The 26,607-nt window shown below is 38.4% G+C and overlaps 1 protein-coding gene across 2 annotated transcripts in view; it reads right to left on the reverse strand.

Moving 5' to 3' along the window:
- LOC130921347 (sodium channel protein type 8 subunit alpha-like) overlaps positions 1-24,223 on the reverse strand; it is a 120,911-nt gene extending 96,688 nt beyond the window's left edge. For both annotated transcript variants that reach the window (XM_057845109.1, XM_057845110.1), the window contains exons 1-2: positions 23,811-24,223; positions 9,932-10,269 (exon numbers count right to left, since the gene is read on the reverse strand). In XM_057845109.1, the coding sequence (XP_057701092.1) occupies positions 9,932-10,213 (282 nt within the window). In that variant the 5' untranslated portion in view covers positions 10,214-10,269; positions 23,811-24,223. The remainder of the gene's footprint in view (positions 1-9,931; positions 10,270-23,810) is intronic.
- Between the last annotated feature and the right edge of the window lie 2,384 nt (positions 24,224-26,607).

Genomic DNA, 26,607 nt, shown 5'->3' on the forward strand with positions numbered 1-26,607 from the left:
TTGTGATGCTCAGACTGAATATACGCCGTGCCTGCAAATGATCCAGAAATGCATCATTCTGAGTCTTTACCTGAACAATTTGATGCAAAACCCCACCCACTGTTTTGGTATCAACCCGCTAGCACACAGTCACAGTCACACACGCACAGGCAAGCACCCACATACACACACACACACGTACAGACACACCACCCCGTCCCTCCCTCCCTCACTCAGTGCAGCAGGATGCTGTGTCATCAGAGACTGAGGACTCAGACATAGCACTAAAGCCTGGCCCCTGCTCTAATTTACTACACCCTGAAAAGAAGAACAGTGGGGAAGAGGTGACGGAAATGAGAGACTAAAGACACTTGGTTGTCAGGTAGTGTATGCAATGTACAACAAATAAGACATACTGCGACCAAAACTGGTCTTTTTAAGCCGTTTCGTTGACAGGAAGAAATGCAAATATTGAGTTAGGATTGGTATTTTAACTATGGTTTTTGCAAAAATTTCACTTGTGTAAATTGAACCTACACATGCTGCTGCATCCATCCCATTCTAGCACTTTCGCTGGATGACTCCGGCAGCTTGGTCTAATCACATGAGGCATTTGAAAAGCCCAGGCAGTCTACAAGGCATCACAGGGGAAAACAAGAACTGCAACGCTGCATTTCTCCTCTTTACCAATACCCCTTCTTCCTCTCTTTGTGATGCACGAGTGCTGTGATCAGGTTTCCTGCATCTGACCGTGACACACACATGGTCACCCCCCCCCACACACACACACACATACACCCATTTACAGTGTGATGCTATGCGATAGGACAACTGTCGGTCAAGTGTAGGGGATGGGTGTGAAAACATGGGAGGAGTGAGTGCTAACAAGCATGTGGCAAAGAAGCACTTTTCAATGTTCGTTTCATTCCTCATTCTCTTTTAATCCCAAAGGATAAATATCACTTCATAGTGTGCTGTATATATCATTATATATTTTGTGTTGCACCACCATACAGAGAGATATCGCTTAGATATGGCGCAAAAAGTGGCCAAAAATGCTCGATTAAGGAGCAGTCAGACCGTGCGTGAAAGCAAGGCTTTAAACTGACGCCCTAGCCAGAGCAAAACCGAACAATGTATGCAAACTGAAAATAATTCAGGTAGTCCCCTGGTTACGATGTACTCGACTTACGTGATTTCGACTTACGACACCGGAGTCTCGTCCGCCATTTTGTCTCCAGTCGTTTATTTGTTTGTTTTTGAGTCGCATAAACAGTACCTTATTGTACCTCACAGTATCTTATTTTTTACTTTACTTTATTAATATGATGTGTTCTGGCCTCACTAAATGTGAGGTTGTTCAGCTTTACAGACAGCAAACAAGTCAATTGTGCTTTTGAAGGTTTTGCTTCCTTCACTTTTGACAATTTGTAAAGCTGTAGCACAAATATGTACCTACTGTATATGTTCAAAACGACGCACATTTTGACAATAAAACACTTCGCACAAAACAATTGGTGTTCAAACGTCCATCTAGTCTGATCAATATGTACATTTAGTGGATTAAACTAACCTTATTTACCTAACAAAAGTCCTCTATCTTACGTATTTACAATTCTCATAGCAAATTGCTTGCATATAACTACATAAACTGTAGCTCTAAACCTAATTATAAATGCATACACAAACATATATTAGCTGAAACAACTTACAGCCTTATGTGGGCCAAACCAGAGCTCAGCTATCCTTTATCCTTGTCAGAGGTCTGAGTCCGCTCAGTCATACAAGGCGACAACACAGTGGTACTTCAACATACGACCGCTTCGACACACAATCTTTTTGACATCCGACGTAAAATTTGACTCGTAATTTGTTTCTACATCCGACGAAATGCTCGAAATACGATTCTTTTTTTCCCGCACAACGGACGCACAGCGGATTTTCTTGTGAGAGTAATCAATATGTCAATAATTCCAAGAATGTTAGTGCAAGGAAAAAGGTGACGCTTACCATTGATATGAAGATGTAAATGATGGAAAAATATGACCGTGGTGTGCGCGTCCGTGAACTGGCTACGATCTCAACGGTCCTCCTCCGACCTCCGTTCGCCAGTCTTTATAAGTTAGTCACAATTATTATGGTGGTAACATCGCCAAAGAAATTGCCAGCTTCGTCAGGTTTTTAATCATTTATTTCAGAACTTGTGCAACACAACACGCCTACTGTCCGCCGCAGCTGACGCCGACAACAGACCATGAAAAGTGAAAGTAAAAACTGTAATGTACCCCTCTTACTTTGTCACGTCAGCCACGCGGTGCATTCAGGTACACCACGCAAAACATATCCGCCGCATTAGAACCTGATTCGTTACATTATTACAGGTATTTTTTAGGGCCGTCAAAATTATCGCGTTAACGGGCGGTAATTAATTTTTTAAATTAATCACGTCAAAATATTTGACGCAATTAACGCACATGCCCCGCTCAGACAGATTTAAATGACAGTACAGTGAAATGCCCACTTGTTAATTGTGTTTTATGGAGTTTTGCCGCCCTCTGCTGGCGATTGGGTGCGACTGATTTTATAGGCTTCAGCACCCATGAGCATTGTGTAAGTAATTATTGACATCAACAATGGCGGGCAATTAGTTTATTTTTTGATTGAAAATTTTACAAATTTTATTAAAACGAAAACATTAAGAGGGGTTTTAACATAAAATTTCTATAACTTGTACTAACATTTATCTTTTAAGAACTACAAGTCTTTCTATCCATGGATTGCTTTAACAGAATGTTAATAATGTCAATGCCATCTTGTTATAATAAACAAATACAGTCCTTATGTACCATGTGTTGAATGTATATATCCATCTTGTGTGTTAGCTTTCCATTCCAACAATAATTTACAGAAAAATATGACATATTTTATACTGGACTGTCTCAGAAAATTAGAATACACAATATTCTAATTTTTTGAGACAGTCCTGTGTATATATACAGGACTGTCTCAGGAAATTAGAATACACAATATTCTAATTTCCTGAGACAGTCAGGAAATTAGAATATTGTGTATTCTAATTTCCTGAGACAGTCCTGTATATATACACAGGACTGTCTCAAAAAATTAGAATATTGTGTATTCTAATTTCCTGAGACAGTCCAGTAGATGGTTTGAATTGCGATTAATTGCGATTAATTACGATTAATTAATTTTTAAGCTGTAATTAACTCGATTAAAAATTGTAATCGTTTGACAGCCCTCGTATTTTTATAATTATTACTATTATAATGTTATTATTGTTATTATTTCGATTTTTATTTATACTTCGTTCTGCTCTGAGTAATTGCTATTTGCAATAGTACCAGCAGTATTTATTAAGGATTTAATGTAAGTTTTCAGGCTGGGGAACGAATTAATGGAATTATAATCTATTCTAATTTGAAAATCCTTCTCAAGGACCATGAAGGTCCTGGATCATTTTAACTTCGTATGTAGAGGTACCACTGTACCTTTGGACATTTGGATAGTTATTTTGAGATTTAGGTGTACTTAAAGGGTTAGTTCCGACTTACACAGAAATTCAGGTTACGTCGCCAGCGTAGGATCGGAACTCGTTCTTAACACAGGGACTGTCTGTATGATTGTGGAATTAAATTTAAAATCTGATGTATATAATGATGAATAAAAAAATAATAGAAATAATTCTAAATTATCGGGTAGCCCATAATATCGGCCGATAAAAGCTAAATTTTAAATAAGATTTAGAGGAGATTTGAAAATTTAGATAAATTTTAAAATGATATCGGATAATATCGGCATCAGTTTTCCATGATCAGTTTTGCTTTCAAAGTGAATGCCTTCTGCCTTTGTACTAGGACTGGTCACAGTTTAGCACAGCAGTTATGCTTATTGACCATTAGATGTCTCCAAACTAAGATGCTTTGGATTTGTTATGTGAGCATTATCAATATTAAGGCATCCACTGGGGCATCACAATACAATTAGCTATAATATACTAAGCCCACGACCGAATATATCGGTTTGATATGGGTATCAGATTTTTGGAGTTGGACAATATCTGGATATGGATTATAACGTCATTATCGGATACCTCTATAAATTAAAAGTTCTTGAAATTGCAAGGAACAATATGTATGTTCAAAATAAACTGCGCACTTAGTATGGCAGATTTAAACAAAGTGAAATACCTGTATAATTCGATTGGTACATCGCTGAAATTGAATATAATTGTCAAAACAGTTCTGAATAGGTTACATAAGATGTTTCATCTTGTTACCCAAGTAATTTTCAAATTTACAATTTTGCACGTTTCAATTAGTAAAGAAGTTGATTTTATAGGAGGTCATTATCTATAAAGTGGCATAACTCCAATAAGTAAGCAGTTACACTTTATTTCATGTGCAGCAGGCATTGAGCATGTGGCCAAAACCTCCTCAAGCAAACAAGACCGAGCTGCTGTCCAAGTTACTACCGCCCACACGTGTGGAAAAAGTCAGTTGCAGCTGCAAAAATAGCCACAAACCACAACAGTAGAACTAGTCCAAGGAAGGTTTTTCTTGCTGCATCTACCTTTTCAGGTCATTATTTTGCCTTGAAAGGTGGAAAAGCGCTATATAAGTATAACACCATTTACCATTTATGTCTCTATACGCGTTTAGACTCAAAGTAGATTTTGGTGAACAATTTCGGGTGAGTCAAACCTCACCCGTTAACTGTTGCAACCTCAAGTGAAATTAAATTGTATCCACAAACTCGTGCTGATCATCCTTTTGAATTGAATGAATTGTTGCATGCTAGCTAAAAAAGTATGATTTTTCTTAATGTCTAAAAATGTTCAAACATGACTTGAACAATTATGCTAGGAGACAAAAAGGGTCAAGACATCTAATCAAAACAAGACGTTCAAACCCTGTGCTTGGCAGAGGTAATAAGCCAAGTAAACTGCCATGTACAAAAGACAGGTTTCCTTCACGTGTCTCGTCAGCACACTTAAGGGGTACTGTTACAAGCCTCTGTCGTGACCTTTCCACTTCCTGTCCTCTCCTGCCATCTTGTCTCCGGAACCAATAATAAAAGCAACGGTGAGGCAGAGAGTTTCTCACCTTCTGCAAAATTTGCTCCATAAAATTGCACAGAAAAGGGCAGCAGAGGAACAGCAAAACCGAGCCTCCCATCTAGTTAAGTAGTAACCTCTGACATCATTTAGGCAAGGACACAGAATTTTTTTGGAATGTCCAAAGGCCATCTTTAAGATTTTAACGTCCTCACCATTAAGGCTATGCTACGTATATCTTTTATGTACACGCTTGTGGAAAAAGGTGATACTCTTCAACAAATGGGACCACAATGTATTTGATCCAAATGTTTTGAATAAAATCCTGCCCACATACTGTGGGGCAAATAAGTATTTAGTCAACCACTAATTGTGCAAGTTCTCCTACTTGAAAAGATAAGAGAAGCCTGTAATTGTCAACATCGGTAAACCTCAACCATGAGAGACAGAATGTGGGAAAAAAAAAACAGAAAATCACATTGTTTGATTTTTAAAGAATTTATTTGCAAATCATGGCGGAAAATAAGTATTTGGTCAATATCAAAAGTTCATCTCAATACTTTGTTATTTACCCTTTGTTGGCGATAATGGAGGCCAAACGTTTTCTGTAACTCTTCACAAGCTTTTCACACACTGTTGCTGGTACTTTGGCCCATTCCTCCATGCAGATCTCCTCTAGATCAGTGATGTTTTGGGGCTGTCGTTGGGCAACACGGACTTTCAACTCCCAACACAGATTTTCTATGGGGTTGAGATCTGGAAACTGGCTCGGCCACTCCAGGACCTTGAAATGCTTCTTACGAAGCCACTCCTTTGTTGCCCTGGCTGTGTGTTTGGGATCATTGTCATGCTGAAAGACCCAGCCACGTCTCATCTTCAATGTCCTTGCTGATGGAAGGAGATTTTCACTCAAAATCTCTCGATACATGGCCCCATTCATTCTTTCCTTTACACAGATCAGTCGTCATGGTCCCTTTGCCGAAGAACAGCCCCAAAGCATGATGTTTCCACCCACATGCTTCACAGTGGGTACGGTGTTCTTCGGATGCAATTCAGTATTCTTTCTCCTCCAAACACGAGAACCTGTGTTTCTACCAAAAACGTTCTATTTTGGTTTCATCTGACCATAACACATTCTCCCAGTCCTCTTCTGGATCATCCAAATGCTCTGTAGCGAAGCGCAGACGGGCCTGGATGTGTACTTACTTCAGCAGGGGCACACGTCTGGCAGCGCAGGATTTGAGTCCCTGTTGGCGCATTGTGTTACTGATAGTAGCCTTTGTTACAGTGGTCCCAGCTCTCTGTAGGTCATTCACTAGGTCCCCCCTTGTGGTTATGGGATTTTTGCTCACCGTTCTTGTTATCATTTTGACGCCACGGGGTGAGATCTTGCATGGAGCCCCAGATCGAGGGAGATTATCAGTGGTCTTGTATGTCTTCCATTTTCTAATAATTGCTAATAATTGCTCCAACAGTTGCTTTCTTTACACCAAGCGTTTTACCTATTGCAGATTCAGTCTTCCCAGCCCGGTGCAGGTCTACAATTTTGTCTCTGGTGTCCTTCGACAGCTCTTTGGTCTTGGCCATAGTGAAGTTTGGAGTGTGAGTGACTGAGTTTGTGGACAGGTGTCTTTTATATCGATTATGAGTTAAAACAGGTGTCATTAATACAGCTAACAAGTGGAGCCTCGTTAAACCTCGTTAGAAGAAGTTAGACCTCTTTGACAGCCAGAAATCTTGCTTGTTTGTAGGTGAACAAATAATTATTTTCCACTCTAATTTGGAAATAAATTCTTTAAAAATCAAACAATGTGATTTTCTGTTTTTTTTTTCCCACATTCTGTCTCTCATGGTTGAGGTTTACCGATGTTGACAATTACAGGCTTCTCTTATCTTTTCAAGTAGGAGAACTTGCGCAATTGGTGGTTGGCTAAATACTTATTTGCTCCACTGTATAATCCGAGTGTAACTTGTTCATTCAAACATAAGCCTCAAATATACTCAGTGTCACCACATAAATCCAGCTTTGTCACCTTTCAAACGGATTCATGCGAGGTAGCGATATGTTGCACAGTTTAATCTTCCACTTGCTGATCTGACTGCTTTTAATGGATTTGAAATGACACATTAACTAATAAGCTATCATTTGTTTTTGTTTCAGATTTTAAGACTTCTAATACAGTACAGGTAGTCCCCAGGTTACGACGTACTCGATTTACACAATTTCGACTTTACGACGCCGGAGTCTCGTCTGCCATTTTGTCTCCAGTCGTTAATTTTTTGCTGTTTTTTTTAACAGTACCTTATTGTACCTCACAGTATCTTTGTTTTTACCAGTGTTGTTTTCGTCAGCAATGACAATAACGAAAATATTTCGTCAACGAACAATTTTGTCATGACGACGTCACGATGACGCGCCTAAAACGTGTCTTCGGAGACTAAAACATAACGAGATGGATCCCAGTTGTCGTCTGACGACACGAGAATGACGTGAAAATTCGTCATGAAGTCATTCGACATGAAGTTTCCGTCATAAATTCACAATGTGTGATATTTTCTTATTGTATGTGTAGTTAGAACGCATTTAGCAGCTTTTGGCCGTGTCACTCATGCGACGTGCTGCGCCTCCGCCCGGCCAACACACACGCTTACTCACCGGCCTTATCTTGGCTAGATATGCCATGATGACGTGATCATCACACACTAAACTGACTTGTAGCGTTAGCATAGCGTTCATATTAGCATTTAGCACAGTGACTCGGTGTCTTCTTAAACTCTTGGAAAACATTTTACATACAGTTTGTGGCGTCAAGGTGAGTTTAATTAATTGCAAATAATGTGTCATTTTCCTGCTGAGTTTGTATTATCATCATGAAAATGGTAATGTCCTTGTAGACTCTACAGTTATGTGCTCGTCTGTCATGTTAATTCGAAATTATTGGAAATCTTTTATCTATTTATTCATCGACTAAAACTTTTCTAGTTTATAGACGAAAACATTGAGAATTGTCGACTAAAACTACAAGAAATTTGTGTGAGTTTTCGTTGACGAACACTGGATGAAGACAAACAGATTTTGAAATGGGTGCAAAAAACAACACTGGTTTTTACTTTACTTCATTAATATGATGTGTTCTGTCTTCACTAAATGTGAACTTCAGCTTTACAGACAATAAATAAGGCAATTATGCTTTTTGAAGCTTTTTACTTCCTTCACTTTTGACAATTTGTAAAGCTGTAACACGCATATTTACACTTATGTTCAAAACGACATATATTTTAACAATAAAACAATTGATGCAAAACAATTGGTGTTCAAACGTCTATGTAGTCTGATCAATATGTAAATTTAGTAGATTAAATTAGCCTAATTTGCCTAACAAAAGTCTGCTATCATAAATGCGCTAACGTATTTACAATTGTCATAGCAAATCGCTCACACATAACTCCACAAACTGTAGCTCTAAACTTAGTTACAATTGCATACACTAACATATATTTGCTGAAACAACTTACAGCCATAGACGGGACACGAGGTCTATCTCCGTCAAAGCTGATAGAGTGGAAACACAGACGAAGAGAATTTTACGTTGAAAATTCTTGTGAATAAATGCTTAAATCCCTGATTTCTTTAGGGATATGGATGTAAAACAGTCTCGATTCTTGGTTTACAGCAAAAAAAAAAAAAAAAAACGGGCAGTTAGCATTTATTATACGTAAATATGTCGAATGTGGTACAAGTCTTTAAGCTACTGTGGTGCCGCTTTATAACCACAAAAAGCTTTTTACGTTGAAAATTTTGGGAATAAATGCTTAAATCCTTGAATTCTTTATCAATATGGATGTAAAACAGTCTTGATTCTTGGTTAAAAGCAAAAAAAAAAAAAAACCCAAAAAACAAAAAAACGGGCAATTAGCATTTATTTTACGTAGATATTGCGAACTATGACGCCAATGCCGTAGCGGTTAACTTCTCCCATTGGTTTTTCTCACGTTTCAAAATGCATGCATGGTGCGAAAAATATAATAATTATCTTGAAACCTCAAGCAAATCACTCCTGAGACAATCCTTCCTTTTTGTATGCGGTAAAACTTTCGAACTTTCTCAACCTAAATCCTGCATTGGAGAATAACTGCGACCGACTTCGACGGACTCAAGCAGAGTGTAGGACGGCCCCCTAATTGAAGGCGTGGCACAGTGTCTGATGAATATGACCTGTCAACATCATTATGAAGTCTATGTTACAGCCTTATGTGGCCAAACCAGAGCGCAGCTATCCTTTGCCCATGTCAGACGTCTGAGTCTGCTCTTCAGTCATACAAGGTGACAGTCCAGCCAAACTCAACGCTACCACCAGAGGGCAGTGTATCCTCCATCATTCAACAAAATACACAACTTTCAGACTTTTTGGACAGTTATTTTAAGATTTAGGGGTACTCAAAGGGTAAATCCCAAATTACACGGAAATTCGAGTTACGTCGCCAGCGTAGGAACGGAACTCGTTTGTAACCTGGAGACTACCTGTATTTTTCGTTTATTATCAACAGAAAGTGAAAGTGAAATGACAGTTATGAGTGAGGGAAGGAAATAACTTTTTTTATCCTTTACATACAGTAACGCTTTCACACTGCAAAAATTCCGAATTTGATATTGAGGTACATTAAGACGAGTATTTTTACATGTACTTTCACAATTAATGGTAAACTGCTTCAATGCATTTGACAGTTTATACTTAAACATTTTTGTGCTTAGTTACCACAATTTTCTTGATGCCAACCATTTGATTTGAAACTTCAATGTTCCTATGGTGGGAGAAAATACACAGCAGAGGCCTCATTGGGTAAATGTTGCACAGTGTGAGTGAGTGCGTGACTAACTTTCTGGTTGACATAGAAGGGGTCGAGATCCTCTAGCGGTGTGGCCACCATGCCGTTTGGAATATCGCCATAGATAAGCGGCAGGCTCTTCCCAGCCTCCAGGTCCCTGTTGGGCTTGGGCTCATTCTCGTCTGACGTGTCGCGGTGACTGCTGTCCGACCGGGGTTTGGCTGGTTTCTTGTTCTTCTCTTCATTGATGCGCTTCTCGATGTTAGCGAGCGACTCCGGCGTAAACTTCTTGAAGCTGTCAGGTCCTGGGGGTGCGAGAATGGGTGCGGCCATGTTTTCATCCTGCAGCTAGTTCTTCTTTATTTGTTTTCCATTGCAGACATCCAGCTCTGAAAGACAAAGGCATTCATTATTAAGCAGAAAAATATTTGGATATGTACAAAAAAAAAAGAATTGTTTTTGCATAGATTACTCAACAAAATTATGTTTAAAGGAGTGGACAACGTGAGGTGTAAATGCGTTTGCATGTTTTTTCTCCGGGAAATTAATTCAAAAATATGCATGTCGGGGAACTAACAACTCTCATATGCCAACAGGTGTAAATGTAAAAGATTCGTTTGTCTATATGTGCCCAAATGATAGACAGGTGATGTATGGGAACTCGCCTTTCACTCAAAGTCAGCTGGGAGACCCATGAGCGGGATACACACTAGTAAAAAATGAATGGATGTAAATGATTAAGTGCCTCCCTTTGTTAAAGTCAGTTCTCCTTAAGTGAAAAGTACTGAAAAAGAAAAACAAACATAATAAATTGAGTCATATAATTATCGTGTCTCGCTAAAACATTCCTATTATTGCGCGTGGAACAAAAAAAGGTGCATTGCTGTGTTCTATACTGTATGTACACTTGCTTTGCTATATGGCATAGGAGCTAATTCATAAATAATAAATCGAGTTTTATCCCCAATAGCAACATAGGAACTCTAGATTACATACAAAATATAGATTAAAATGCTCTAATTAAAAGTAATGATGTAGGAATGCTCAATACCTATTGGAATAATACTACATACATAGTACATGCCTGTGTGCTATGTATAAATGTATCTTCTATCATGTAACACAGGCCACCAGGCATAATCTGCCTCTCTTTATTGTCCAAGAAAACACATAATTTTTTCCCTTCAATTGTTTGGTGAAGAGTTGGGTTGTCGGCCATTTGCTTTTCTTTTTTCCACAAACTGGACAAATGCAACGTACGGACGTGAAATTCAATCAGCAAGAAGGAAGTCCACAGGCAGATTGATCCACCAATCTAGTACTCCTGATGAAAACCATCATCATGACCCAGAAGAGGGACGAACTGTGCTTCAAGTAACCCAACCTCGGTACAACCTCCAAATCTCCTTCCACCCATTGATCTACTTTCAAGGTGATTTCGAGCAGGATGCTGAAGCATGGCCAGCGGGGTATGTACAGTCTACTGCAACTGTACAAAACTGAAAAGCAGTGGAAGGGCTAATAGGCTAACTGCTTTATAAGGCAGCTGCAACAACTAATCGATTAAATCGATTAATGAATTAGTTGCAAACTAATTAATCGATTTTGCCAGCAGCTATGAGCAGTCCCGTTTGCGTCCTTGTTTGTGTGCAATGTGAACAGAGAATTCAGTGCTACACTCAGGTTGGGGTGCTGAATCAATAATATTACAAAGTGTTGAGAGTTAGATTGTCTTGTGTGTTGATTAGGGTGACCAAACGTCCTCTTTTGCCTGGACAAGTCCTACTTTCACGTACTATCCTCGTCGTCCGGGCGGGTTTTTTAAATTCATAAAAATGTCCGGTTTTTATGATTTTTCACGGGACCAATTTGAAGAGAATCCCTCCGGCCGCTGGGTGGCAGCAGTTGACATGGCTCCTACTAGAAGGGAGGGAAGGAGTAGTTCTTCTTGTTTTTGTTGGCAATTTACCCCTATCATGAGGCATTTCCCGCCATCTAATGGGTTGACAATTTGGCCACAACGCCTGCCCAGTTGTTACGTTTTTAACGATAAATACGTAAATAATGGCAACTGTTGACTTCTGTCGGAGCTTTGACTGTAAAATCCCATTTGGTGTCGCATCGTTGCGCTGCCGATGATTGTAAACCTTTCTAGCAAAGTTTGATTTTTGCCTCAGCTAGCTATCAGTAAGCTAAACTATGTCAGGCATTATGGGAAACGTAGTTTTGAACTGCTACGTTTGGAAGCATGCTGGTTGAATAGTTTGTCCGTTTACTTCGGTTATTGTTTGTGTGCAATCTAGAACATTGAATGAGAATATCAATTGAATAGGAATAACAATTTGTCAAGGACAATTGTCGTGATAGTAATTTATAAAAATGTTTAGTTGGCACATAGCCTACTGTGTGTACGTGTATTGACTGGACTACATTTCAATGGGTCTGCATTATATATATATATATTATAGTCATTATTAATTATTTTTTTATTTTCAAACTGCATTTTCCCATCCAAAGTGAGGGGGCACACTTTAAATATATTAAAGTGATATAGACATCTCTGCGTGAACTTCGAGTAAAATTCAAGTATCTTGAGGCCGGGCTGAGTGTCCTCTTTTTTGGAAATGAAAATATGGTCACCCTAGTGTTGATAGATCCAGTGTGCCTCCGTCAGAGGTGAGTAAATGAAGCCAATTGTGTTGTTTGTATTCTTTGTTGATGAGACATTACTACTTAACACAAAGTACTAAGCTAGCTAGCGATTATGCTAATCAGTGTCTTAAGTTTATATTGTGTTTTGGAGAAGCATATTAGCACTTGGGTTATTGTTAGATAGTAAAGTTGTCTCATTTCCTATTATTAAGAAACCACACACATAAACCCATTCATATAACAACGTAGGCTAGGTTCATACTGCAGGTCTTAATGCACAATTTTTTGTCATATCTGTTTTTTGGCCGTGCCCATTCAAACTGCCTTTGTCAATTGAGCCGGTTCAAGTATTATGAATGTGCACTAATTCGCAGTATGACACGTGCTCAGCAAACTGACCCGCATGCGCAGAAGCATCAAAACAAATAACTACGCACTGTGTTTGCATGACGCACACATACACACATACCTTATGTGTGTGCGTCAGTTTGCCCCGACTCGGCCATGTAAGCATACTTAAATATTGCTCATTTGGTGCACAGTAAGAAACCGAGCATTATCAGGCTTATCCCTTTTTTCATTGTATTTTTTTAGGGCTGTCAAAATTATCGCGTTAATGGGCGGTATTTAATTTTTTAAATTAATCACGTTAAAATATTTGACGCATTTAATGCACTTTCCCAGCTCAAACAGATTAAAATGACAGCCCAGTGTAATGTCCACTTGTTACTTGTGTTTTTTTGTGTTTTGTCGCCCTCTGCTGGCGCTTGGGTGCGACTGATTATATGGGTTTCAGCACCATGAGAATTGTGTAATTATTGACATCAACAATGGAGAGCTACTAGTTTATTTTTTGATTGAAAATTTTACAAATTTTTAGGGCTGTCAAAATTATCATGTTAACGGGCGGTAATTAATTTTTTTAATTAATCACGTTAAAATATTTGACTCAATTAACGCACAAATGCCCCACTCAGACAGATTAAAATGACTGCAAAGTGAAATGTGTACTTGTTGTGTTTTTCAGAGTTTTGCCGCCCTCTGCTGGCGCTTGGGTGCGACTGATTTTATAGGCTTCAGCACCCATGAGCATTGTGTAAGTAATTATTGACATCAACAATGGCGGGCTACTAGTTTATTTTTTGATTGAAAATTTTACAAATTTTATTACAACAAAAACATGAAGAGGGATTTTAATATAACATTTCTATAACTTGTACTGACATTTATCTTTTAAGAACTACAAGTCTTCATATCCATGGATCACTTTAACAGAATGTTAATAATGTAATGCCATCTTGTTGATTTATTGTTATAATAAACAAATACAGTACTTATGTACCGTACGTTGAATGTATGTATCCGTCTTGTGTCTTATCTTTCCATTCCAACAATAATTTACAGAAAAATATGGCAAATGTTATTGATGGTTTGAATTGCGATTAATTACGATTAATTCATTTTTAACCTGTAATTAACTTGATTAAAAATTTTAATCGTTTGACAGCCCTAATTATTTTATGACTGTGGTGAAGCCCGTCTCCTGTGTAGTAAAAGCTAGGCGCTAACGCTAATGAACAGCTACATCGCTACCGTCTTGCCTGCAGCTCTCGCTCTTTGCTGACGTAATTGCTGCATGAATTCCGATTTGGGAGACTTGACAGTTCAGACCGCCACCACATTCCGAAAAAATGTGGCCCAGATTGGATTTAAACCACATACAAAAGTGACCCAGATCAGATTTGAAATGGTCCACTTCCATTCGACTTGTCCTGTTCAGACCGTCAAGTTAATGCCTTGCTCGAGTCGGAAAAACACGAAAAAATCGATTCGTGCATTAAGAGCTGCGGTATGAACCTAGCCTTACAGTCTCCTTTCAACACAAACTCCCATTCGAACTGTAAATTGTCATACAAAAGAGTGTGCTTTGAATTTGGATTTGGAATGCATATGAACAACTGTGATAAAGAAAACTGATTCGTTACAGGCTCCCTGCTCCTTATTTGATTTTGTTGTTTAGTATGTTTAAAGAAAAATAATTGAGTCATTGAAACAATTTATATCAGTGATTTGCCGGCAAGAAAAAAAAAAGTCATTCAGCAGCACTTTTTTTTATTTCAATGAACAGGACTTTGGTCTGATTTGTGCACTGAGAATTTGTTTTGTTTTAAACTCAGAACCTTTATTAAAAACCTATGTACTTCAAACAGTACAGTTGTAGACTACAGTTAAATCAGGAAGCTATAATAAAGTAATGTATTTTAAGGAAATAGTCATCCATTTTGTCTTCATTGTTACTTACAGCATGCAACTTCAATTCAAATTGTGAAGGTAAATGAAAAAAGTGACATTTATCCAATTGATCGATTAATTAATCGTCTGATTAATCGATTAAAAAAATAGTAACAATATGTCAATATGCTCATGAGCCCATTGGACATCATGCCCCAATGCAATTTGACCTCAGCCTTTTTGATTACAACCCGGGCAGACAGACAACTCTACAATGAAACATTAATAAAAAGCAGTCTCAAACAAAATTTATTATGAGTCATGTGGGTCAGTGACGACAGAAAGAAAATCGCTGAGCCTCATTTGTCTCCCAAAAACTTGTCGATGTTCAGCGAGCCACTGTGTCCTCTGTGCTGAGAAAGACACCACTGTCTGCATTCCATCATTTGACACAAAACCGTCCATTCGGCTAACTAGCAAACATCTGATTGGAGTTGGTCTGATGTGGTCCAAAAGAGGAAGAGGCATCACAATCACTCTGATCAGCGGGACACACACACACACTGTCCGGAATAAAAAATGCTGATCTGTCATCTTCTGCAGTCTTTTCTTATTGCCGCTGCCACCAAAATGCAAGCAGTGAAGGGCAAACTTAACTCAAATTGGTGACTTCAACCTTGTACACATAATTTCATTGGGCATTCCGACGCGTATTTACCGTATTGGCCCTAATATAAGACGGTGTTTTTTGCATTGAAATAAGACTGAAAAAGTGGGGGTCGTCTTATAGTCGCAGTCTAGACATTATACCCATTTACGACGCTAGATGGCGCCAGATATCATTGAAGCGATGTTCTGTCATGACAGATCTCAGCTCCTCTCAAGTTTAACCAGTTGGCATTATTTTATTGCAATGTTTTTCCTTATTCAGATTTGTTTCAAGACTACAGTTACAGTTAGATTTCTTTTTGATGGTTAATGCAGTTATTGAAATTTTGTTGTTTTATCACAATAGATTGGTTTATTTACATTTCAAAAACCAGAAGCCATTCATTTACGAATGTGATTGCACTTTAGTTTACATATTTAAATGTTCAGATATTAGGATTTGAAAGAGGCAAAATAACATGCTTTTTCTCTCAAATATATTGTTATAATCATGTTTCAGATGTACTGTAATTATGTAACATAGCAATAATGAAAAAAGGTCACCCTTACATCTCCTTAGAAAAGATTGAGAAGGTTTATCAACATGAGATTAGGGCTGCAGCTATCGAATATTTTAGTAATCGGGTAATCGACTGAAAATACTATCGATTAATCGAATAATCGGATAAAACATATATTTTTAGGTGAAGAGCAATTATAAATACACATAAGATAACAAGACATTTCATTTAATATTGAACCATTTTCAGTCAATCAATGTCTTTATTTTCGATGTACATTGTTGAAAACAGCCAACAATTGCATCTCAGATGTAACTAGAATAATAATTTTAAAAAAAAGACTAATTCACTGCTTTCACTCAAAAAACTTTTAGATCTTATAAAATATATTATATATATTTCTTACCTAAAAATGCCATTACGCTTGATAACACACATCACTTAAAAGTTAGGTGTTTTTCCCACATGTTCCAATTGAATTTCTATTTGTGTCAAGCTATTTTTAAGTTCTAGTTAAGTTTTAAATTAGTCTAAACTGTAAGTCCTGATAGGATTTTGAGTTTTTTCACGTTTCAAAATAAATGTTTGATACATTCTGTATTGGAGCACATTAGACACCAGTGCTACTTGGTGTTTTATCCAGCAATGACTACTGAGCCAAAATTGACAGTTAGCATTATTAAGTTGTTGTTTTACACCCTCATCAATCCACAGTGCTATGTTATGTTAAAGCCTGTATGTAAGACACGTTAGCCACGCATCGACAGTGGTCATAATTAATAGAAACCTAGCCTTCCGCAGGGCTAACGTTACGTGAGCGAGTGACAGTAACGTTAATCTCATTTATTAGTGCTTAGAAGTCTACTGTTTTAAGATGGCGGCTGTTCACTAACTCCGCTGACTGTCATTTTGCATCTAGTTCAACATACATCTGATCTCTATGAGACACATCAGACGCTACCTGCTACCACCGTAGCATCGTGCGGGCTAGTTTTTAGCAACGTCGGCGTCGTTTGTAGCGGCTGTCGGCTTCAGTAAGTTTTTTTTTTTTTTTTTTTGCTTCTTCCTCCACGCACGAGACAACAGCGCGTTGGCCCGCATTAAAAGTAGTCCGAGCAAAACGTGATGCTTAGAGCTGTCAAAATTAAACGATTACTCGAGGTGAATAAAATTACTCGGATCAGTTTTTAAACTCGAGTTGCTCGAGTATTCGTTTCAGCTCTACATGAGATATACTCGACCAGGGGCCAGCAACCCATGGGTCTTTAGCGCTGCCCTAGTGGCTTCCTGGAGATTTTTCGAAAATATTTTAAAATGGAAAAAGATGGGGAAGGGAAACATATTTTTTGTTTCAATACTGTTTCTGTAGGAGGAGAAACATGACATAAACTTTCTTATAATTCATTTATATTGTAATGAAGTTAAACTTGAGGCATCATCGTACAACAGAGTACTCACATGGTGATTTATTCTCTATAGGATACACTGCAGTGAAACTAAACATTTACCTTATTTTCCAGACTATAAGGCGCATTGGAATAGAAGGCACACCTTCAACTATTTTAAAACCGTTTTCATGTACTGCGTTATAAGGTGCAATAGTAGTATTGGTTGGCGTCGAATTATGCATCCACACGATGGAGCTGGGCTAAACGGAATGTCATGTAATGATTAACTAATACTGATCCATATATAAGGCACGTCAGATTATAAGGTGCACTGTTGCTTTTGAGAAAATTGAAGGCTTTCAGGTGTTGCCTGGTATACCAGATTCACCGCTGTTCCAGCGATTGAGTCTGCCGACCGTCCGGCGGATCAAATTCCGAGGGCGGAGCTAGCCACAGCTAACAGACAGCGGAGTGGACCAATCAGCGACGGGCAGACGTGACGTTGTTAAAGCAACAAGTAATTAGCGTGAGCGGAGAATGGAGAAGTTTATTCAACATGGCTAGCGCGAGCCATGTTGATTGTTGTCAATGACTTGTTTCGATGTGTTTTTGGTAATTTAAAACTGGTTTTACCGTGAATTGGAACATATTCTAGGCTCCCCCATTCACCATCTGTGTTGTTGTAGACACAACTTTCGGCGAGCAAGAGTGACGTTACTCGTTAAGAACACGTCACGCAAATAAACGAATCTGATTGGACGATTGATTTTGTACCTTGCTCGAGAGGCCGTTAATGGGCTGGGTCCCAGACTATTTCTCACGGTGTTTGAAAAATACAGGGACAATAGTCTGGCTGTGCCAGGCAATTTCAGGTGTGCCTTACAGTGCGGAAAATACGGTAATCATGAAGGCTGTATTTGTAGCCAATTTAGTCATTTTGATAGTAGGCTAATCGAGCTATTATAGATACATACAGCATGTGCTGCGTTCACTATAAGGGTTTCAATATTTTGCGGTTCCAGAAATATTTTGTTTTTTTGTCCAATATGGCTCTTTCAACATTTGGGTTGCTGACCCCTTTACTAGACGTTATATTGCTATTGGTTGCTTGTATAGTACAGTGGAATTTCACATTTTAAAGACTCCGAGGTTATGCCCTTCTGAATCATTCAATAATTTGGGGAAAAATATGCCTCGAAAGAAATGGCACAATGGTAAATCCCGTAAGACTTTCAAAACGTGCTTAACATCTGTTGACGCTTATGTCATAGTTGTCGCTTTTAAACATTGGATCCTACCGGTGTGGTCATCCAAGTGTGATTGTCAAGGTCTTTGTGAATATGGTTTCAGTTTGCCTAATTCTACTGCAGACAGGTAGTGCCCTCCATTTGCCTTTATGTTCATCTTTCATTAAGGCTCAATTAATCCTAGTTCCAGATATTTGACAAAGTTTTAAATCGACAGAAGGAATTTATTCATTATTGTTACCATTAGGGTTGTTCCGATCATGTTTTTTTGCTCCCGATCCAATCGTTTTAGTTTGAGTATCTGCCAATCCTGATATTTCCCGATCCGATTGCTTTTTTTTTTGCTCCCGATTCTATTCCAATCATTCCCGATAATTTTTCCCGATCATATACATTTTGGCAATGCTTTAAGAAAAAAATGAATAAAACTCGGACGAATATATACATTCAACATACAGTACATAAGTACTGTATTTGTTTATTATGACAATAAATCCTCAACATGGCATTTACATTATTAACATTCTTTCTGTGAGAGGGAACCACGGATAGAAAGACTTGTAATTCTTAAAGGATAAATGTGACTTTGTATATTGTGACTAAATATTGCCATCTAGTGTTTTTGTTGAGCTTTCAGTAAATAATACTGTAGCCATTTAACTGTTCTGCCCAAATGCATGATGGGAAGTGCAACCATGACTGTGCGTTGTGGTACCAATTGATATATCTTCTCTGCGTTGGGAAATAACATAGGGGGTTAAGAAAAAGATCAATTACTACCTTTCTTCCCCACATTGCTTCCCACGATATTTCTAATCCTAGGAAGGGAGATTGTAAGGCTTTAGCCAATTATAAAAAGGCTCCAAAGGCTGCCAAAATTCACTCTACCTGTTTTACGCTGCCTTTTAGCTCCACATATAGGTAAAACGGCGCCATTACAGATTGAACGCGACAATGCATGAGTGGGTCGTGCAGTGCATGCGTTAATTGCGTTAAATACTTTAACGTGATAAATTTAAAAAAAAAAAAAAAAAATTACTGCCATTAACGGGATAAATTTCATAACCCTACCTTAAGCCTAAACTAAAGACTCTGGATGAGTGTAACATATTATGTCTGTAACGTTAAATACAATTAGAAAACGATTTAATTAAAAATATATATATGTTAAAAAAAAGGCATGTCCGATATTTTTTTGCCGATTCCGATACTTTGAAAACCCGATCGATCGGGACATCTCTGATATAAATAATAACAATATACAATATAATTAAAGTAACCTTGTGCATATTTCAGAAACGTTATCGAATGTGTAGGCCTCAAACAGCACCTCAAAAAAACTCCGAATTGCAAAAGGTTGAAAGTTTGTTAAATCTGATAATTTCCTCAGTTGTGGAATCATGTTTACTATAGTTGCTTAGTCATATCCTCTGAACGAGGTGATTTTATTTTATAAAACACCCGCCGATCGATCGGGACATCTCTAGTTACCATCCATTTTTTTTTCACTTTTAGGGAATGTCAATATTTTACTTTAACCACTAAGGCAGGGCAGTTGTGCCCTAACATTTTTAGGTTGCCATTTGCTTTTTAACTTAATTATGGCTTTTGTGAAGGTGGTTACTTCAGCTTAGCAGTGGATTTGTTTGACCACCTCTAAATGCATAAAAATAAGTAAACCCTCATTTATGACAGCATGTTTCATGTGCAATATTGCATCATTAGTTACTGTAATAATTAGTTAATGACCACAGGGAGCAAAAGAGTGCTTGTGGACTCGAGTCCATTATTTCCCCACTTTTTTTTCCAGTTTTACTTTTAAGTCAAACAGGCCTGTCTCTGCCCAGCATCACTGATGAGTATGCCTGCCAAGTAATGAAAGCCTCAAACAAACTCCCATATACACCGAAATATGTGATTTCATTCATACACCAACCAAGTTCTGAGACCAGCAAATACAATGAGCTAATATTCTAAAATGCATGTCGTGAAGAATTAGACATTTTTCGCCCCCGAACAGGATGAGAACCATGTTCTCACTTTTAACCCTTTATAAGGCACTCCTTTAACACCATTGACAACAATAGATGTCATTGGCACTGAAACATGAGCATTCACTGCCAGTCAACCCAGTTAAAATGAATTAGATGTCTATCATTGTCAATGGCAGGAAATTAGTCAAATACAATGAAATAAAAAACAAAAACCAACTTGGTGTCATTGGGGACCATAACCGGAGGTTATTTGTTTTTAGTCATTTTAAATGTATTAATTTTGTTTTTATTGCCATTTTACTCATTTATATATTCACACGATCATACAAAATCTATTTGGCGGAAAATACAGACAAGGCTAAAAAAGCAGTTGTCTTCTCTTGCACCCCTCTTTAAAATAAACTGCTGTATTTTAAGCCAAAAGAACTGTTGTGTTTGATAGAACAATAAGTCTATATGCTGCCATAAAAGTTTCATGGCGCATTAAGCCCCCGAACTATTTTTTAATTTGTCCGTTTTACCCTGGAGACCCCCGTTTACAGACACAGTGCAACCGCTTTTGTTCCAACCCAGCCATAAAAAGAAGGTAATTAATTATATTTATATTTCAAAATGTCTGTCATTTTAGCTTAGAATTGTTAACTGATGTCTAATATTTAGTTTAAAAAAAAAAAAAAAACGACTTTATTTTAAACTTTTAAACAAATTACATTACAAGGAAAAAAATAGTGTCTGTAAATAGGTCACGGATATCTACTTCATAACTATCGATTAATTGCATTTTTTTGTTACTGTCACATTTTCCCCGATATTTTAGATGATAAATAATTGATCCAAAAAAAGAAAATTTTGGAGAAAAAAAAAAAGTTTAAAAGGGTAATTGTATGAAAAAGAAAATCGCGACCACTCCAGAATGTCTGCGATTTCTGCATCGTGACCCTTGCTATATTACCATGTTTCATCCATAAAATCCCCAAAAAGTCCAGTTGTGGCCATTCACACCTGTGTCTTGACACTCGGTGAGGTATGCTACACAGAGTTTTTGGATCGAAACAAGGTAAGTACGCGATAAAAACTTGTTAAAATCATAGTGTCTTTAATTATGCTCTTACCCCCAGTTAAGGCGGGAGTCGGCAACCCGTGTTTTGAGAGCCGCATGCGGCTCTTTAGCTCTGCCTGGAGCATTTTCAAAAATGTTTGAAAATGAAAATGGAAAGATGGTTGATGGAAATATATTTTTTGTTTTGATATGGTTTCTGTACGCGGACAAAAATCACAAAAACATTCTTAACGTTTTCCATTGCTGTAAAAATGGAGAGAAAAAATATCAAATTTCAACATTTCTGTCGACGAAGACTTGCGTCATAGCCTGCAACATACGTTTCTATCAGCAGGGCGGGATACCACGCAGGTGGCTATTGTACACAAACCGGCAGCCAAGTACCCAGCTGGGAGTGAGAGAAAACGTGTGATTCCATTACTTCTGAATGGAGCGCAAAAATAGATTGAAGAACTGGATTGCATTGCCACACTCCACTACTGCTGCATGTTTTGCTACAACCCGGGAGATAATAAAGCACGGAAAACCGTTCACAGATGGTGAGTTCATGAAGGAGACATTCATCAACATATTAGAACACCTATTTGCAGACTTCAAAAACAAAACCGAGATAATAAAGAAAATCAAAGACATGCCCACATATGGGGCATGTTATGCACGTTCCATTTTGTTGTTTTTCAAAACCTCAAATTAAAATGACATAAAAAATCGGATTTTTTTATTGCATTTCTATCATTTCATGAAAGCAATGAAACAATTCATTAATATTGTAATGAAATTAAACTCAAGGCGGCATCATACACAGAGTAGTCACTTGGTGCGTTGGATGCACTGCAGGGAAAATAAACATTAAATCATGAAGGTTCATTATCTATTTTTAGCTGAGTTGCTCATTTTAATAGTAGGCTAATATAGCTAATACAGATACGTACAGCATGTGTTACCTTCATTATTAGGCTTATTTAGGGCTTTTAATTTTTTGCGGCTCCATTTGGGTTTTTTTTGGTCCAGTATGGTTCTTTCAACATTTTGGGTTGCCGACCCCTGAGTTAGGGTTCAAAAGTTTTTGTTTTTTTTAAATGCCCTCCTGTTCAAAAAATTTCTTCCCCTAGAAAATTGAGATTTTAAGCTTTCCAATGATGTATCACACATGCATATAGGGCAATTTTGAAATATGGCCAAATTGGGGGTCTCAGAGCGGAACTTCAAGTCACCTGAGTGTTTTCCGTCTTATACAATTATATAAAATCTACAATAATGATTAATAATCAATTAGGATAAATTAAAAAAATGTCATGAAGGCCATACTTGTAAAATTATAAAAATGTTGTGGCCTACATGATGTCCACGTATATAGACACGAGTTTTTTTTTAACTACCAAAAATAATCACCTACCCAATAAAGGGTTAAGATCTATCCCCTATCACGCAAGAGGCATTCGGAAACAGCAAAGCCAAAGTCTAAAATGACCTACTGCAGTGTGGTTCCGTATATTGCTGCTATGGGACCACACTAACTCATATAGGGCACTGATTATATCCTGACGACTCAAAGCAGCCCAAATCAGCAGAACCCATTTCACACCTCAGAGAGCATACATTTATAAATAATCTTCTTCGGGGCTATTTACCACACCCCAATGGAGCACATGAGACAGAGATGAACAAAAGGGGGTGCCACTGTCGCCGTGAGGACTCCCAAAGTAAGGACGCATCTTTTTGAGAAGGGGGGGGGGGGGGGGCAATGGTGCAAAGAAGATAGAGTGATCGGGTGCATATAAAATATAACAACGATGCAAATGCGTCTGTAAAATGGAAACTGGAGAGCCAAAACGGCCACTGGGAGAAGTTTGAGCACAGTTTGTATCTGCGTATGTTGTATGGAGCTGTCTAATGTCTTTCCAAACATGCAGGCCAACACCCCAAACAACACGCTGACTCGCTTTATCCACCGGAAAAACCGATCGTCGACAAACGCGCATTTGTCTCAGCCATGTTATTGTCATGAATGACGTACATAAGATAGTTTAGTGTGAGCTACTGCCAGCCCATCGCGGGAGACGGGAAGGATGCTGAGAGGGGGAGCGCTCTGCGGCATTGGGATGCAGTCAGTGGCCAAAGTAGGACTGCGACCCGCGTGGCGAGCAAACGATGACACAAAGCCCCAAAAAATGTGTTGTCTACTTACTTTCCCGCGCCTTAACAAGAATCCTCGGGGCGTCCGATGGAATGCAGATGTCGAAAAAAGTCTGGACTAACTGCGGCTGTCGCCATATTGCTGCTGATGCTCAAGCTGCTGCTGCTATCTTGACTCGGCGTGCGCGCGGCTGCCCTGCATAATTGATGACTCTGGGCAAATTGTTAGGGAGTGTCGGCAAATGCCTGCAGTCTGAACAGCGGACGTGAGACTGCAGCAACGCCAAGAGATTGGAAAATAATATGCGAGAAGACTGGACACGCAGCCTCTAACCATCCAGGTTCCGAGTTAAATTTGTTTGAAGCAGCCCTCAAAGCGAGTCTTCCAAAGTCAAGGATTTCATTCAAGTGCTCTTAACCAGTCACAGGCGTTACAAGCTTGTACGTCCCTGGATCAATGCGCGGAGAAATCCCGTACAGTGCAGACTCTGCATTAACAGGGGGCGATGTCCCACTAGATGGCGCTCTTTCCGGATTCTAATTTGCATTTCATATTTAATACAGAGCTTGCGAATGGCTTCCGGACAATCTCTGGGAAATTATGCCGCACAAAGGTCAAATGTGAGACATTTCAAAATAGCGCTAGATTTGAGAAAACAATTAACTAATTCCCTGCCATTTATGGCGATATAGACACACAAATCAATTTTAACCCTTGTTAAGAATAAGTGACAGCTTGGTCCCTTTCTGTCTCCCCTAAACCCCTTCCTGTTTGCTGCTTTCGCCTAATGAATAAAACATAATGAACAATGGGAGTCTATCAAACTCCCATGTGATACATTAAAACTGTTCAGACCATAAGCACACTAAGATTCCTGTTCTCTGTGTCTAAGCAGATAAATAGTACAGATTATTTATATATATATAAACAAATAAAATAAAAATAAAAAACAGTAAGTGCCTATTTTTTATTATGAAAAACTCCCTGTATGTCACGCATATCACATTTTGAGTAATGTATGGACAACATTATCCACAATGTTATGTCTACGTACAGTATGTGGACGCCAGGCCTTATTATACCTATAATTAATATACTAATTATATATACATATATATACATACATACACATATAGATATACATATATTATATCCCTCTGCCTAAGGAGAATTATTACCAAACAATTTAAGTCAGGTGTGTGGCCAATCACTGATGATTGGTTTAAAGCTGCCCAGCCCACTATAAAACACACACCTGGTAAGAGTTGTCTTGATGAGAACCATTGTTTGATGTGCATCATGGCTCGGTCAAAAGAGCTGTCTGAAGACAGCGATCAAGGTATAAAGCTGGGAAAGGATACAAAACCATCTCTAAAAGTCTGGAGGTTTATTCATTGACAGTCAGAGAAGTTGTCTACAAATGGAGAGAGTTTGGCACTGTTGCTTCTCTCCCAAGGAGTGGCCGTCCACCAAAGATGACACCAAGAGTTCAGCGCAGAATACACAGAGAGGTAAGAAAGAACCCTAGAGTGTCTGCTAAAGACTTACAAAAATCACTGACAAATTCCAATATATATGTATACACATCAACTATATGTAAAATTATGGCCAAGAACGGTGTTCATGGAAGGATTCCACAGAGGAATCAACTGCTGTCTAAAAAACATTGCTGCTCATTTAATGTTTGCAAAAAGGCACTTGGACACTCCACGGACGTTTTGGCAAAATATTTTGTGGACTGATTAAACCAAAGTTGAATTGTTTGGGAGTAACATACAACGTCATGTGTGGAGGAAAAATGGAACAGCTCACCAACATCAACACCTCATCCCCACCGTGAAGCATGGTGGAGGGAGCATCATGATTTGGGGCTGTTTTGCTGCCTTAGGGCTTGGACAACTTGCAATTATTAATGGAAGAATGATTTCAAATGTTTATCAGGATGCTTTGCAGGAAAACCTGAGGACGTCTGTCAGACAGTTGAAGCTAAAAAGACGATGGATGATGCAACAAGACAATGATCCAAAACACAGAAGTAAATCAACTTCAAAATGGTTTCAGAAGAATAAAATACATGTTCTGGAGTGGCCACATCAAAGTCCAGACTTGAACCCCATTGAGATGCTGTGGCATGACCTAAAGACAGTGATTTGCGCCACAAACAGTTTGCTGAAGACATGTCAACAAAGCACATGGATTACTGGAACCATGTCCTATGGTCTGATGAGACAGACGGGCTTTCTTATGTACCGTCTTCAGAAAAGGCTTCCTCCTGGGGTGACAGCCATGCACACCAATTTGATGTAGAGTGCGGCGTATGGTCTGAGCACTAACAGGCTGACCCCCCACCTCTTCAATCTCTGCAGCAATGCTGACAGCACTCCTGTAACGAGTCACATGACATTTTTGAGGAAAAATGACAAGCAGTACTCACTTTTTTTGCCAGCAGTTTTGATATTAATGGCTATATTTTGAGGTAAAAATAAATTAACTCTATTGTATAAGCTGCACACAGACTACTTTTCATTGTGTCAAAGTGTCATTTTGTCAGTCTTGTCCCGTGAAAAGATATTCTTAAATATCTGCAGAAATGCGAGGCGTGTACTCACTTTTGTGATACACTGTGTATAGAGTGACCACAAATATGGGAAACTTTTTAACATTTCAATAAAAGGCAAGAGTTATGGAAGAAAATCATTTCATTTATTGAAACCTTAAAACATGCCATCTAAGAAACGGTTAAGGAATTTTCATTTTAAAATGACATCCTTTCAATGGCATCCTCCTGAATGTATGCATTCTTGAAATCAGCTGTTGACCACTGTTGAAAAAAAAAATGATTTTTTGC

Source organism: Corythoichthys intestinalis, chromosome 9, assembly GCF_030265065.1.
Source record: "Corythoichthys intestinalis isolate RoL2023-P3 chromosome 9, ASM3026506v1, whole genome shotgun sequence".
Lineage (NCBI taxonomy): Eukaryota > Metazoa > Chordata > Actinopteri > Syngnathiformes > Syngnathidae > Corythoichthys > Corythoichthys intestinalis.